This window comes from Coloeus monedula (assembly GCF_965178545.1).
Source record: "Coloeus monedula genome assembly, chromosome: 10".
Taxonomy (NCBI): Eukaryota; Metazoa; Chordata; class Aves; order Passeriformes; family Corvidae; genus Coloeus; species Coloeus monedula.
Window position 1 is genome coordinate 24,910,099 of NC_138790.1, and position 14,115 is coordinate 24,924,213.

The 14,115-nt window shown below is 52.5% G+C and overlaps 1 protein-coding gene across 1 annotated transcript; it reads left to right on the forward strand.

Moving 5' to 3' along the window:
* Positions 1-1,962: 1,962 nt before the first annotated feature.
* On the forward strand, positions 1,963-13,085 carry CARD8 (caspase recruitment domain family member 8; the record flags this gene model as incomplete). The annotated part of the gene is made up of 16 exons (XM_082288269.1): positions 1,963-1,991; positions 4,064-4,095; positions 4,317-4,376; positions 4,929-4,979; positions 5,433-5,462; positions 6,379-6,426; positions 6,515-6,558; positions 6,671-6,720; positions 7,406-7,626; positions 7,704-7,954; positions 9,028-9,162; positions 9,400-9,538; positions 10,290-10,343; positions 10,452-10,535; positions 11,107-11,376; positions 12,417-13,085. The coding sequence occupies 16 exons, from the start codon at positions 1,963-1,965 to the stop codon at positions 12,434-12,436; spliced, it is 1,518 nt and encodes a 505-aa protein (XP_082144395.1). The 3' UTR covers positions 12,437-13,085.
* Between the last annotated feature and the right edge of the window lie 1,030 nt (positions 13,086-14,115).

Genomic DNA, 14,115 nt, shown 5'->3' on the forward strand with positions numbered 1-14,115 from the left:
CCCTGGCCTTGAAAAAAAAGCTGATTTATGCTTTCAGAAACGGAGTCCAACCTCCCTTCAGCACCTCGTGACTCCAGTCAAACTGGGGAAGGGTTGTTAATGTCAAACTGGGCCAGTTTTTGCCGGGGTGTGAATCAGACCCTCAGAGGAAAACTCTAAATTGGAGAGGTTTGGGCTGAGCTGCCGCAGCTCCACAAACAACAGGCGCTGGGCTGGGGCTGCCCCGGGGGAGTTCGTGGATCCTCGGGCCGTGACAGTTCACGGGATATTTACATTTACGGCTGGGAAATGATGGCTCGGCCACGCTTAGGAAGCTCTGAGCTGCATCCCAGGGGTGGAGCTGGGAGAGACAAACCCTCCCGACCCCCTCTGCATCACCCCCACCTTCCCCTTCTCCTTTCTCTCCTGTCTTGCTTTCCTTTCCTTATTTACTCTCCATCGTGGGCAATTATTTGCACTCTCAACTGTCGCTGTGCCATGAACTTTTCCCACTTCCTTCAGTTTGTTCCAGGCTGCATTTGCCGGTGCCTGGACAATGCCAGGGTGTTGTTTACAGGGGATTTCCTTCCCTGGCACTCCCATCTCTGCCCAAACCCGTCCTTTAGGTCCCTTTTCCAGGGTGTCCCATTAAAATCTGGTTCACTGGGTCGGGTTTCCATCAGTTTTACACACTCCCTCTACAGCCCAGCCATGACAGCTCGTTCCTGTGAGCTCTGCACATGGATTTTCTTGGGAATAGGGGATTTTCCAGAACTGTTTGGTTCTTGGGACCCCAAGGATCTGCAGCTGGGGGTAAGGGGCAGCTTCCAATCCAGAATATTTCCAGGAGCCGGGAGCTGAGTGCTTGAAAGGCACCTGGAGCAGCGTTTTGAGCCTGTGTTTGCTCAAGTCCTTACGTTTGTTTATAGAGCTTATTTCTGTTTCTGCTCTGGGCCCTGGGCAGACGCACAAAAAGGGGCACCCCAGAGCCCACCTGCACCCCAGAGCTGCTCTGGGGTCGGCACAGGGGGACGGGGGTGATGCTGAGATGTGGATTTGGGCTGGATCAGCTCTTGGAATAAGAGAAATATCCTTAAACCAGGTATCTGACCCCACCCCTTTCCAAAGGGTTTCTCTGGGCACAAACCGAGGTGACTTTGGATGTTTCCAGTCTGGGAGGAGTCGGAGGACAGGGTAAGGGTCGGGAAGGGGTGTGAGGGGTGGTTTCCCTGTCTGGAGCTCTGGAATTCCCCTCACCAGGGTTTGCAGGGACGCTGGGCTGCCCTGCAGGGGTGGGGGGAGGCGGGTGCCCCTCACTGCCGGGGCTCCGGGATTTATTGCGGTGCTGAGATCCTCCAGGAGTCCTTCCCTACCAAAATGCTTCTGGGTGAGGAGCGTTTGTTCCCTTTATGTTTAAAACAAAACAACAACAAAAAAAACCCTGAATGTGCTGCAGGTTTGGGCTGGATTTTTCTTTCTTTTATTTTAACTTTTTCTTTTTTTTTTTTCCCTAAGCAGCTCTGCCAGCAGGAGGCAGATCCTGACGTGTCCAAGGCCAGGTTGCACAGGGCTTGGAGCAACCTCATCCATGGAAATTGTCCCTGCCCATGGCACCCGAGGGGGTGGAACGAGATGAGCTTTAGGGTCCCTTGCCACCCAAACCATTCCATGATTCCAGAATGATCTCCTATGTGTATAGAACACTAATATCCCAACAGGTAACACCCAGTGCGCCCAGAAATGAACACCATCTATATATTTACGAATCACACCGCGTCTATCTGTACCTGTACCGAGGGCGGGTGTGTGCAGGAGTGTCATGTACCCACAGCACATCGAGTTCGACGGGGGGGTGGACGAGAAAGCGGCGGCCGATCCGGAGCTCCGGGGGGAGTGTCCGGGGCGGGTCCGTGCGCGGCCCCGCCCCCACGCGCGGAGGACGCGGTCGGTTCCCGCGCGGTGCCGCCGAGCGGATCCGCCGCGATGTCCGGCCCGGCCCAGGAGCCCGACAGGTGAGCGGCCATGGGGTGCCGGGGCTCCCCTTGTCCCCCGCCATCCTCCTGCAGCCTCCCCGCCGCCCCCGGGGCTGCCCGGCGTTCCCCGCCACTCTCCCCGCTGTCGTCCCCTCCCGCCGTCCCCATGCACCCCCTGCGCCCTCCCGCTGTCCCCCAGCCCGTCCCGCTGTCCCCCTGCGCCCTCCCGCTGTCCCCCAGCCCCGCCCCCGCATCCTCCCATCCCCCACCCCACCTGCATCCCCGCATCCTTCCGCTCCTCCACCCCCTCCCGACCCCCCATTCCTGGGCAGCGAGCCCGGAGGTTCCCTCCCGTCCCCAAACGCCCCCCCGTTCCCGGGGCAGTTTGGGTGCCCGTGCCCGGCCGTGCACCTGCAGCGGGGGCTCCGGGCCCCGCCGGCCGCGCCGCGCATCCCCCGCTGCTGCAGACAAAGCGCCGGGCGAGGCAGCGCCGGCCCCGCACCCCCCGGCCCCGCTGCACCGCCCCCGGTGCCCCCCGGTGCCCCCGTCACTGCCCCGAGCCCGGGCAGCGAGGCTCGTGCTTATCTCCTTCCCCGTGTTATCGCGCTCTGGGAACCGCTGCCCCACCAGGCTCCTCCGCTCGGCAGCGCCCGTTGCCCGCCGCAATTAATGGCTGCAGTTAATTAACTGCACAATGCCCGGGGCTTTGCCCGGGTGGGTTTTTTGTCTCTTTTTGTGCTTTCTCCCCCCGCGCCTGTGCGCTGCCGGAGCTGTTTGCCAGGGCGGGAGGAGGGAGATGCAGCTGCGAGGGGTTTGGAGGCGGCGCGGAGGGAAGCGATCCCAGTTTAGCAAGCCAGCACTTGGTGCAAGGGCTGCAGGGTTGCTCAAACATCGCTTGGCTCCCTTGCCGGCCCTGGAGAGGGTCCAGACTTCCTCCAAATCCTCCAGATAAATAATTATTGTGTTGTTTTTTTTTTTTCACAAGATACAGTTTGGAAGAGCAAACTGTTGTGTAATTCCTTGTGGGGGAAAACCTTTTCCACTTCTTCCTGCCCTTGACCCAGAAACTTCTCCAGCCCCGTGCAGCCACTTTGCTGTGCTTTGCCAGGACTCCCCAGCTGGCATCGCTTCCCTGAGTTCCTCAGGAATCCTCACTCGTTAGGGATTGATTTTCCTGCCTCTGCCATTCCCATCTATTTATTTATTTTTCAGTTTTGTGTCTGAGTGCCTCAGCGTGGCCCCCAGGCTCTGACCCCCGTGGTGGTGCCCGCTCATTCCAGGAGCATCCAGGATGGCTGAAATCAGCCTCCTGAGCTGAGCAACTCCCACATCTTGGCTTCACCATCCCCAGCATCCCTCAGCATCTCTGGGATGGCCCTGTGACCCTCACCTACCTCCAAAAAAAAGCGGGCTGGATGCTTTTTCCCTGCCTGCTGTTCCAGCTGCCCCTTGGCAGGGCGGAGGTTCTGGAATATTTCCCGGTGCCACCACAGTGTGGGAGAGCTGGATGTCACCTGCTGGTTTATGGTGACTGCACCCAGGGCCATTCCTGTCCTCAGGGCAGCTTTTCTTTGCTGGATCTGCCTGACAGATGTTGTGGAACTTTGTGGAGCTCCAGGAAAAGGTTTCCAAACAGGATCATGATCTGTGAATGATAAAACCAGCAGATTTCCCCTTTCCAGAGTGGATGGAGGCTGGAGGTTGGTGTGAATTTGCCACAAATGGGTCTGCTGGAGTTGTCTGCCACGGCTGAAGGCCAGAGTTTATCCAAGTTTCCTGCCTGGCTGGAGATTGGTTGGATTGCTCCCAAATCCAATGGGCACCTGGCACGGAGTCCAGGGCTTGGCAATGGGGGCTGGAACCAGGAGCTTGTGCCAGTGGGAATTGTGTCCAGCAGAGCCAGGTGTCCCCAGAAGGGCCAGGAGAGAGCCAGGGTCGGGGTGCTGCTGCAGGAGATGGATGTTTACTCACCAAGCCCCATCCCAAGTCAGCTCCCAGATTCCCGAGGCTGGGAGCGATGCCAGCGGGCAGGGAGTGGGGAATGCTGCCCCTGTGGAAGCGTGGGAAAGGGCTGGCACAGCTGCTCACGTGTGTCTGCTTTTGTCTTCCAGCGGAGCAGAGTCCCTCTCCTCGGATGAAAAAGGTACAGGGATTTTGGGAAATGCCCCTCCTAGGGAATGGGAATTCTATAACTGGCTTTAAAAACCTCGGTGTAAACCCTTAGTTTATGGATTATTTTGGTTGGTTGTGCTGGTTTTTAAAATGCCTGTTCTTTTGTTGTTTATTTGCTTTCTCTGAGTACAAAATTGACAAGAGAAGAGTTAAATCCTTCTCCAGCTTTTATTCCCTGCTTTTCTCTGGCAGAGGTGACACCCAACGGCATGGAGGGATCGGGATCGGGATTGGCCGAGGAGCACCCGGAGGGTGAGCACACCATGGCTCAGGGATTTCCTCGCTCCTGCGGTGGTGTGGCTGGTCCTGCATCCCAAATTCCCCCACACCCACATCCCAAAGCACATCCTTGACTTTCCAGTGCTGGTTTCTCTTCAACTGACATTTGTGAGAATAATTAATTAAAGCCACATTTGGTGCATCCGCACGAGCCACGTCTGGTGGGACACACAGCTCCCACCAAGGCTGCTCCCACCTGCCATGGAAAACCATCATTTAACTGGGATGTGCCATGGCTGAAGCTCCAAAATAATCCCAGGATGCATAAAACATGAAAATTAAATGTTCTAAACACCCTTCAGAAGGGCCTGGGTGACCCCAAAGTCTCCCCTGGAGCTGGGATTTGATGCTCTGATGCTTCTCTCTGCCTCAGTATTTTTTCTGCTCTGTCCCATTATCTAACCTGCTGGCTGGCCTGATGGATCCCAACCTGTGGATGGATCCCAACCTGTGGATGGATCCCAACCTGTGGATGGATCCCTGCTCTCCCATCCCACCTGTGCCTAACGGGGTGTGGTTTTTAAGGAGAGGCCAGTTCCGATGGCAGCTCCAGCAGCGGCTCAGAAGAGGAGTCAGGTAAGCAGAACATTGTGATTGATCTGTAATCTCTTTTATAAAACTGCTGTTCAGTTTAAAGCAGCTGCTTCTCCTGGGAACAGTCTCACAGTTATTAGGGAATGCTAACTCTGATTGCTTTCCCAATAAAACTTTTGGGAGCCAAGGATTTCCTATCAATGATCGAAGGGCAGCAGCTCGTGCTGCTTTCGCCTCCCAGACACAACACCCATGGATGTTGCAGACACAATGCCCATGGATATTTTTACACCACAGCAGTTGTCCAAACACCAAGAGGCCATAAATTTCCTCACAAGTTGGCAACAGAACTGGCCAAACAGGATGGACAGGAAAAGAATGAAAGGAAACGCTTGCTGTTGGTGGGTTTGCACTTCCACGGGTTGTGTGCCAGCAGTTTATTGTGCTTTTGTGTAATACTGATAATTAAACAATTCCGATGTTTTTGCTCCCCAGATGCCGAGGAGTGGGATGGAGGCAGGCTGGGTGAGTGTGCTTTGTTGTCCCTGGTAGCCCTTGCTCAGCAGGAGGAAGCCAGCTCGGATGAACGGCACCCGAGGCGTGCTGTGGGATGGCAGGAAGGATTTCCAGCCACCCCCTCCGTATCTTCTGGGAAAAGGAGCTGCTGGAGAGCATCCCTAGGAAGTGGGGGGTGGAGGCCATGAGCTTCCACGTGCAGGGAGTGTTCCTGGTGCCGTTCCAATCCTGCTGCAACTCAGGGATGGGATAGCAGGGCTTGGGAAGGCAGCCAGCTGCTGGCTGCTGTTTGCCAGGCTGTTTGCTGCAGCAAGGCCTTCTCTGGCTCTCCCAGCCCAGGAGGGTGTTGGAGTCCCAGGATAGCTCTGGGACAGCCTCCAGGATCCTTTTTTCCTGGGAGGGAGGGTGGGATGGGAAGCAGCTCATCCTGGCTCTTGGCACGGCAACTCTGCCACTCCCCTGCTCCCAAATCCACCCTTCAGGACACAACCTTTGGCCTGAAGTGTCAGCTCTGCTGGAATTCTGTCCTGTAGGATTCGGCCAGGAGAATCCAGGCACTCTGAAATCATTTTAGGGACAAACACACTGCAGGTAATGTGGTGGTTGTTCCCTGGGAATGCTGTTCCCAGTTTCCATGCTGGGGGTTGTACTTTGTCCTTGGCACCACGAGGCTCATCCTGAGGATGAATCTTTAACTCCTCTGAAAATTTCCAGCAGTTTGGGCAACTTAGGAGCTGTTGGCAAATTTGTCTCCTGATGTTCAGCTTCACCCCCAGGCTGTGCAAGGCCTGCAAGGACTCTCAGGAATGTTCTCCTTAGGATTTGCTGAATTTAAGCAAATGAAATTGTGGGGTTGTCCTGGGTGAATGTGGGAGCAGAAACTCTCTGGAGACTGAGGTGTTTACTCCAAACTCCTTTTTCCTAGAGGAAGAACAGGAGGAGAAGGAATCCCCACCTCACTGCAATGAGTCAGGTAGGAACAGATCTCCTGAGGCCTTTTTTATTCCTGGCTCTTTAATTATTTGGCTGTTCTTGAGCTCATCTTCCTCTTTTCCCACCAGGAGGGAGCTGCTTGCCACCCTGTGAGCACTGCAGGAGTGAAAATGTAGGTTTGTGAGGGAAAAGCCACCCACTTCTTTTGCATTAGATCATTTGCAATCTGTAATCCTAATTTCTTCTCACCTTTTTTAAGATAATTTTTTTAAATCTGTTTCCAGGACCAGAAGGAGCAAGTGACCCCCCGGAGACTTGCTGGAGGACAGTTTATGTATGAATTTTTTGAATATAATGGGTTTAAGTTTACGTTGTTCTGACCAAGGTGCCTCAGTCTTTGGTTGAAGTGGGAGAACAGCTCATTGTCTGCACAAATGCACCTGGATTTGTACTGGGAGGTGCACCCAAACCCTTAAAAATCACCGTTTAGAGCCTGTGCTGCCTCCAGATCCTGGCCCAGGAGAACTCTTGGGAGGGTTTTCCAGGATGCTGCCTTGTCTTGCTGCAATAATTAACAACCAGCCCCTTGTTATGTGCTGGTTTCAGCCTGGATGCACGTGAGGGGTCTTGCCCTGCTTCACCCTCCCCTTTAGCCCTGCATTTCCCCTTGGATGCAGCGCTGTTCTCCCTCTGTCTGCCTTGGAATTGTCACTATGGGATGTCCATGTATCCCTTGCTGTTCTCCACGCTGGCCGCTGTTGTTATCCACGGAAAATGTTGGCTCTGACGCTGAGCCCTTCCCGTGAGAGCAGCTCCCGGTGCAGGAAGTTTTATGCAAAATGCTCATTTCCAGCTGTTTTGCATAGGCTGGGTGGGCCCTCAGTGGTTTTTACCAGCCCAGTGATGGCTCAGACCCAGAGAGAGGAGCACACTGTGGCCGCTGAGATAAAGCGGGAGGGAGCTGCTCCGTTACCCCGCAGCTCCCGGTATTTTTGCCGAGTGCCGGATGTCCCTTGCAGGGCGCTGCTGGATGCAGAGGGCTCCTACCAGTGCAGCATCACTGGGCTCATTTTCGAGGTGACAGGCGCCGCCAGGATCACGTATTCCCTGTTATCCTGGAGCAAGTACGCCCAGCTGGTGGAAAAGCCCTGGATCGTGGGCGGGCCCCTGTTCGACGTGCGCTGCGACGCGCCCGGCGCGCTCAGCTCCATCCAGTTCCCGCACTGCCTCTGCCTGGGGGGTGAGTGTGGGGCCAGGGGCTGGGGATGGTGCCTAGGGATGCTCTGGAGGTGCTGAGCCCCTGGATGTCTCCCCCAGATCACGGCGCTGGCGTGGCCTTCAAGGTGCTGCACATCAAGGGCGGGGGCGCGGCCATCGAGCCCTCGGCCGAGTTCTCGGCGTCGCACGTCAAGTGGGTGGTGAGCTCCCTGTCCCCCGTGGGACCCCTGATCCAGAGCCAGCAGCCCCTGCAGTACCACGGGGCCGTCATCCTCTACAAAGCCATCGATGAGCACCCCTCCCTGTCCTTCTGGGTCTACGTGGCCACCAACAATGACTCCTTCATAAAGGTACGGCCCGGGCTGGGAGCTGGGCCTGGGGAGGGTGGGGTTGGGAATCCTGGTGTGCTTTGTGTGGGAATGGACCTTAAATCCCATCTCTTTCTACCTTCTGCCATGGACAGGGACACCTTCCACCATCCCAGGGTGCTCCAAGCCTCAGTGTCCAGCCTGGCCTTGGACACTGCCAGGGATCCAGGGGCAGCCACAGCTGCTCTGGGCACCCTGTGCCAGGGCCTGCCCACCCTCACAGGGAAGGATTCCTTCCCAATATCCAATCTAGACCTACAATCTTTCAATCTGAGGCCATTCCCCCTTTTTTCTGTCACTCCATCCTGTGTAAACCGTCTCTCTCCAGCTTTTCCATTTCCGTTCTTTGTCCTGGTCTCTTCTCCCAAGGAATAAGCGACAGGACAAGAGGAAGCAGCCTCAAGTTGTACCAGAGGAGGTTTAGATTGGACATTAGGGAAAATTCCTTCAGGAAAAGGCTGGTCAAGCACTGGAACAGGCTGTCCAGGGCAGTGGCAGAGTCCCCAGTGAAAATTTGGGAATTTGGGAAAGCAGCTGATAATGAATTCATCCAGGTGCCACCAACTTTCCTGCTGCCAAGGACCACGTTGGCAATAACCTCAGAGGAGAACAGAGCCTGTCTGCAGGGAAAAGAAAGGCCATGGAACTAACCCTGGATAAAATTACAGCTCTAGAAAGTTCCTTGCATTGCTGTGCAATGGGTTATAATTGGGAAATTGGGTTTGTGGGGTCATTCAGGAGCTCTGGCAGGAGCAGGACTTGAATTTACCCTGTTACAATGAGGACAGTGACAAAACCCTGCCTTTTATTGGGGTTGCAAACTCTCTTATCTCATTTCACCCCCATGGCAGAACAGCTGGAGAGGTTTGGTGATGCTTTTTGAGTGTGGTTATTCCACAGCTTTCTGGGAAGTTTGGGGTCGTGGCTGTGCTGTAGAGCTGGGGCCAGAGTACAGCCCAGGCAGCCACATGAACACAAGTTTTAAATGTTAATTCATCTACTGGAATGAGTAACCTTGAAATATTAACCTTGAAATGGTATTTTTTAAATTTTAGGACATCTCAAAAGCTGTGAAGCACTCAAATAAGAAATTTGTTAAAATTGACAAGCCCGCCGTGTGCCAAAAATTACTGCAGGAAGGAAAGAAGTACAGATTGATCTGTGAGCCAGAAGCTGAAATAACTCCTGAGGTGAGTCCCTTACACTCACCCTTGCTTCCTGCATTGCAGCTGCCCTGGAAATGTGGCACAAAAAGGAGCCATTTGCCTCTTAGAGCTCTAAAATTTTGGGATGAAATCCTGATGCTGAAGTCAACAGCGAAACTCTGGGAGATGGGAGTTAGGCTCGGATCTGTCCCACCAGCCAGTTGCTTTCTCTTTAGTTTATCATAGAGAAATATTTATTTTTGACATATTTCTGTTGTGTAGGAGATTGAATTTGTTGATGGATCACTCTTGAAGCTGAAGAGTTACTTTGAAGTGTACTTGGAGAAGCCTGATGACTTCACCATGTCCCTGGTGGAGCAGGACTCGGATGAGACCGTCTGGAAAGCCAAACTCCGTGAGAGTGAGTCCTTGGGAACCAGGGAGTGGTCTGGGATGGGACAGACCTTAAAGATCATCCAGTTCCACCCCCAGGGACACCTTCCACTGTCCCAGGCTGCTCCAAGCCCCAGTGTCCAGCCTGGCCTTGGGCACTGCCAGGGATCCAGGGGCAGCCCCAGCTGCTCTGGGCACCCTGTGCCAGGGCCTGCCCACCCTCCCAGGGAACAATTCCTTCCCAATCTCCCATCCAGCCCTGCCCTCTGGCACTGGGAAGCCATTCCCTGTGTCCTGTCCCTCCATCCCTTGTAAGTTGTCTCTTTCCATCTTTCCTGTAGCTCCTTCAGGCACTGGGAGGCTCCAGTTAGGTCACCCTGCAGCTTCTCCTCTCCAGGCTGAACAATCCCAGCTCTCCCAGCCTTTCCTCCCAGTAGAGCTGCTGGTCATGGAATGTTTGTTTTTGGAAGGGACCTTAAAGACCATTTAGTTCCAACCCCCCTGCCTATTATTCTGTGTTATAACATACAATTCCATATATTATCCATAGAATTGTATCATATAATATGAAATGGCATATATTGCATTATAACTTGCAATCTCTCTGGCCTATTTGGGCCTGCTGCAGCACATTGAATAAAAGGGGAAAAATCTCATTCTATCAAACCTCAGGGGTTGGAATCCACCCAACAGCTTTGCTTTGTGCCTGGGAATTCCTGGAGGTGGAGCCCAGCACTGGGAATTCCTCCCTCACGTTTGTCTCCTGTGACCTTTCCCAGGGGATTGGATCCATTATGACCAGAACAAGAACGAGCAGAGGAGGAGCACAGCCAGTGAGTGACTTTGCAGAGAACTTGGGGTTGGGGTGGTTTGTTCCTTGTGCCCCTCTCTGCCTCTGGGGAGAGGTGACACAAGTGACAGCACCTCTGATCCCTTCCCAGGTGTGAAGAAGCGGAAGCCAGCCCTCAGCATCCTGGAGGAAGAGGGGCTCCACAGCAAAAAGCAGAAGACTGGTGGCACTGCAGGTGGGGCCTCGCTGTGGCCTTGGGAAGAGCCTGGTTGGGGTTGTTTTGTGTCCTGGGAGTTGAAACCCAGCTCACTTTTTAAAAGACTTTTCCCTCTGGAATGGTCCAGGCTTGGGGGAGAGCAGCTGGAAAGGTGTCTGCTGGAAAAGGAGCTGGGGCTGGTGGTTGGCAGGGCCTGGACATGAGCCAGGGGCAGCCAAGGAGCTCCCAGCAATGCCCACAGACCCAGGGCAGTGCCCATCCCCTGTGCTGGCACTGCTGAGGCTCCTCCAGCCCTGGGGGCGGTTTTGGGACTCTCACAAGGACATGGAAGGGCTGGGGCATGTGCAGGGAAGGGAATGGGGTTGGGAAAGGGGCTGGAGCGGCTGAGGGAGCTGGGAAAGGGGCTCAGCCTGGAGCAAAGGAGGCTCAGGGGGGACCTTGTGGCTCTGCACAAGTCCCTGACAGGAGGGGGCAGCCGGGGGGGTCGGGCTCTGCTGGCAGGGAACAGGGACAGGAGGAGAGGGAACGGCCTCAGGTTGCAGCAGAGAAGGTTGGGATTGGATATTGGGGAAAATCCAATGTTTTTCAGATGGAACGGGCACAAAAAGCTTAACGGACCAACAGCTGCTGGCGATCGCCAAGCTCCTGGACCGGCACTGGAGGGAGGTCGCCATCGAGTGTCTCCAGATGGAGATGAAGGACATCGAGGACATCCAGGCCATGGAGAAGGACGTGAACATGCAGAAATTCCTGGTGCTGAGGAAGTGGAGAGACAGGGAGCAGGGCAATGGATCTGCAGAGGCTTTGCAGAGGAGCCTCGGGGAAAAAGCGACCTACGAGATCCTGCAGACGCTGCAAGGTATCAGCTCCCTGGTTACTGAATCCATCCCTGGCTCAGCTGGACTTTGGGAATTCCCATCAGGGAATTTACAAATCCCCAGTGCGTGGTTTATTATGGAGGTCAAAATTGTGTCCCTTCTGCTTTCAGCAGTGACTTGATGCTTTGGGGTGTTTGATCCTTCCCTTCGGAAATGGATACAAAATGAGGAATAGTTTTGCCCTGAGTATGGAGAGCACTCAGCATGACCTGGGTGTCCAGACTGGTTCCTGGGATTCCCAAGAAGGGCTGCTTGGGTCTTTATTTCAGGAATGGTTGATTAACACCTTCCCTGCTGGATGACTTGGTGGTTCCATCTCTTATGGGAATGGATTTCCCAAGGGAGCTCCCCCTCCTTTCTGTGGAGCTCTTGGGTTCAGTTCGCCTTTTGCAAATCCAAATTATTCAGGGAGCTGGGAATTATCCCTGTCCATGGCAGGGGTTGGAATTAAATGACCTTTCAGGTCCTTTCCAACCCAAACCATTCCATAATTTTATGGGCTCAGCCAGCCAAGGGCAATTGTCCTGAAAAATTAAATGTGGGGTTTTTTTTTGCAACAGCAAAACTTTGATCTTAATTCCTTAACTCAGGACAAAAGGAAACATGGGACAAAACTCCTCAGGTTGTGCCTGGGGAGGGTTAGATTGGATATTGGGAAAAATTTCTTCATGGAAAGGGCTGGGCACAGTCACCACCCTGGAGAGATGGAGCAGACGTGTGGCTCCTGGGGATGTGGGGCAGTGGTGGCCTTGGGATGGAGTGGGGGCATGGTTGGACTGGATGGTCTTAGAGGGATTTTCCAACCTAATTCCATGACTCATTGTCCCTGGAAACAACCTGGCTGGCAAAGGTGGAGAGCTCTCCCTCCCAGACTCTGCGCCACAGCCTCGTGCTGCCTCGGGGAGTTTAATACATTTATTTCTCAACTTGAATATTTTGAAATTCAGTTTCTTTCTCCACTTGGGTCTTGCAGGCGCTTCCAGACATCCCATAATCCAGGTGTGTTTTTTCCTTCCCTCAGGTTTCTCGGCTCAGAGCTGAGCCAGCTGAAGGAGGAGGAGGGAGGGAGCTTCCCAGTCCAACCATTCTGCTCCTCTGGGATCCTGCTGGGATTCGGGAAGGTTCAGGGCATCACCACTCAGGCAGGATCCTCCAGGGAAACGTGAATGGAATTTTGTGTGGATAGAAGCCACTTCCAAGACCTTCAGGAGAGGTGGATCCCGGAATTCCGGGCTTCACCCACAGGGAAAGACACGAACACTGAAGAAACCAATTTGTCTTTTTCATCACTTGGGAAAGGTTTTTGTTTCCATCAGGGAAAAACAGGGAGAAAAATCACCCTGGAAACTTTCATCCCCTTCCAAAAAACATGGAACTGCCAGAATCGTGAGGTGCATCGAATTTCTCATGGATCAGGGAAGAATGATCCTAAACTTGCCACAAATTCCTTTGGATAATCACTGTATATGTGGAATTATTGTGCATATCCTGTACATTCAGTCCTTGTTAAGCTATGCTTCTGTTTCCTAAAATTCCCAAAGAAGGGGAACACCACTCTGAACTCCAGGCAGCTCGGAATTTCCCCCTGGAATTTCTTCTCCCCTCTTTTCTGTATAGTTTGTCTCCATTTTGTACGTGGTATAATTCTTTTTTGTATGAGCAACTTTTTATACTTCTTTTTTTTACTTGATTTATCAGAACCTGACTAGAATTTAGGTGCTGGAAATGGGAGGAGCCCAAATCCCTGTGCTACAGGATCAGAAAAAAATTGGGGAAAATGATATTTGCAGAAGAGAGGAGGAAGCAGGTCCAGGATTGTCTTGTTTTTAAGGCCGTGGGATACTTGGGATCATCTTCCTCTGTGTATGTTTGGGAAAGGAAAACATACTTTTAAAAAAGAAAGATTAAAACAGGAAGAATTTCCATTATTTCCATCTGATTTTTGATTTTTTGTTTTAGTTGGATGAAATGTTGGGAAGTTGTTGATGTCCTGGGAAGAGAGGAGGAGGATGGAACTTGTTGCTCAGCACCTGGAAAAGCTGGAGGTGCCACCAAAGGGGTCAAAGGGGTTTTTTGGGATGAAAGGGACCTGAAATCCCATCCCAACCCCTGCCATGGGCAGGGACACCTTCCCTACCCCAAGTTATTCCAAGCCTCATCCAACCCAATCCAAGATGGAAACTTGGATTTTAAGAGACACCAATTATGGGGATGTGCCTTCCCATGCCAGCAATAACCAAAGTATTTAAAGGGATTCGTGTTGGATCCCAAGGGACAAAAAAATCACCTTGGTTTTGGAGTAAAGTTTGATTTTATTAGGCAATAAATAGAATAAATAGGGAATATCATCATAAATAAATCAGGGAATATCATAAATAAATCAGGGAATAGAACAGAATATCATAAAAAAAATCATGGAATATCATCATAAATAAATCAGGGAATAGAAGGGAATATAAATAAATCAAGGAATATCATAAATAAATCAAGGAATATCATCATAAATAAATCAAGGAATATCATAAATAAATCAAAAAATATCATAAATAAATCAGGGAATAGAACAGAAAACCATAAATAAATCATGGGATATCATCATAAATCATGGAATAGAATGGAATATCATAAATCATGGAATAGAATGGAATATCATCATAAATAAATCATGGGGTAGAATATCCTGAGTTGGAATGCACCCCCGAGGAAATGCATTATCATGA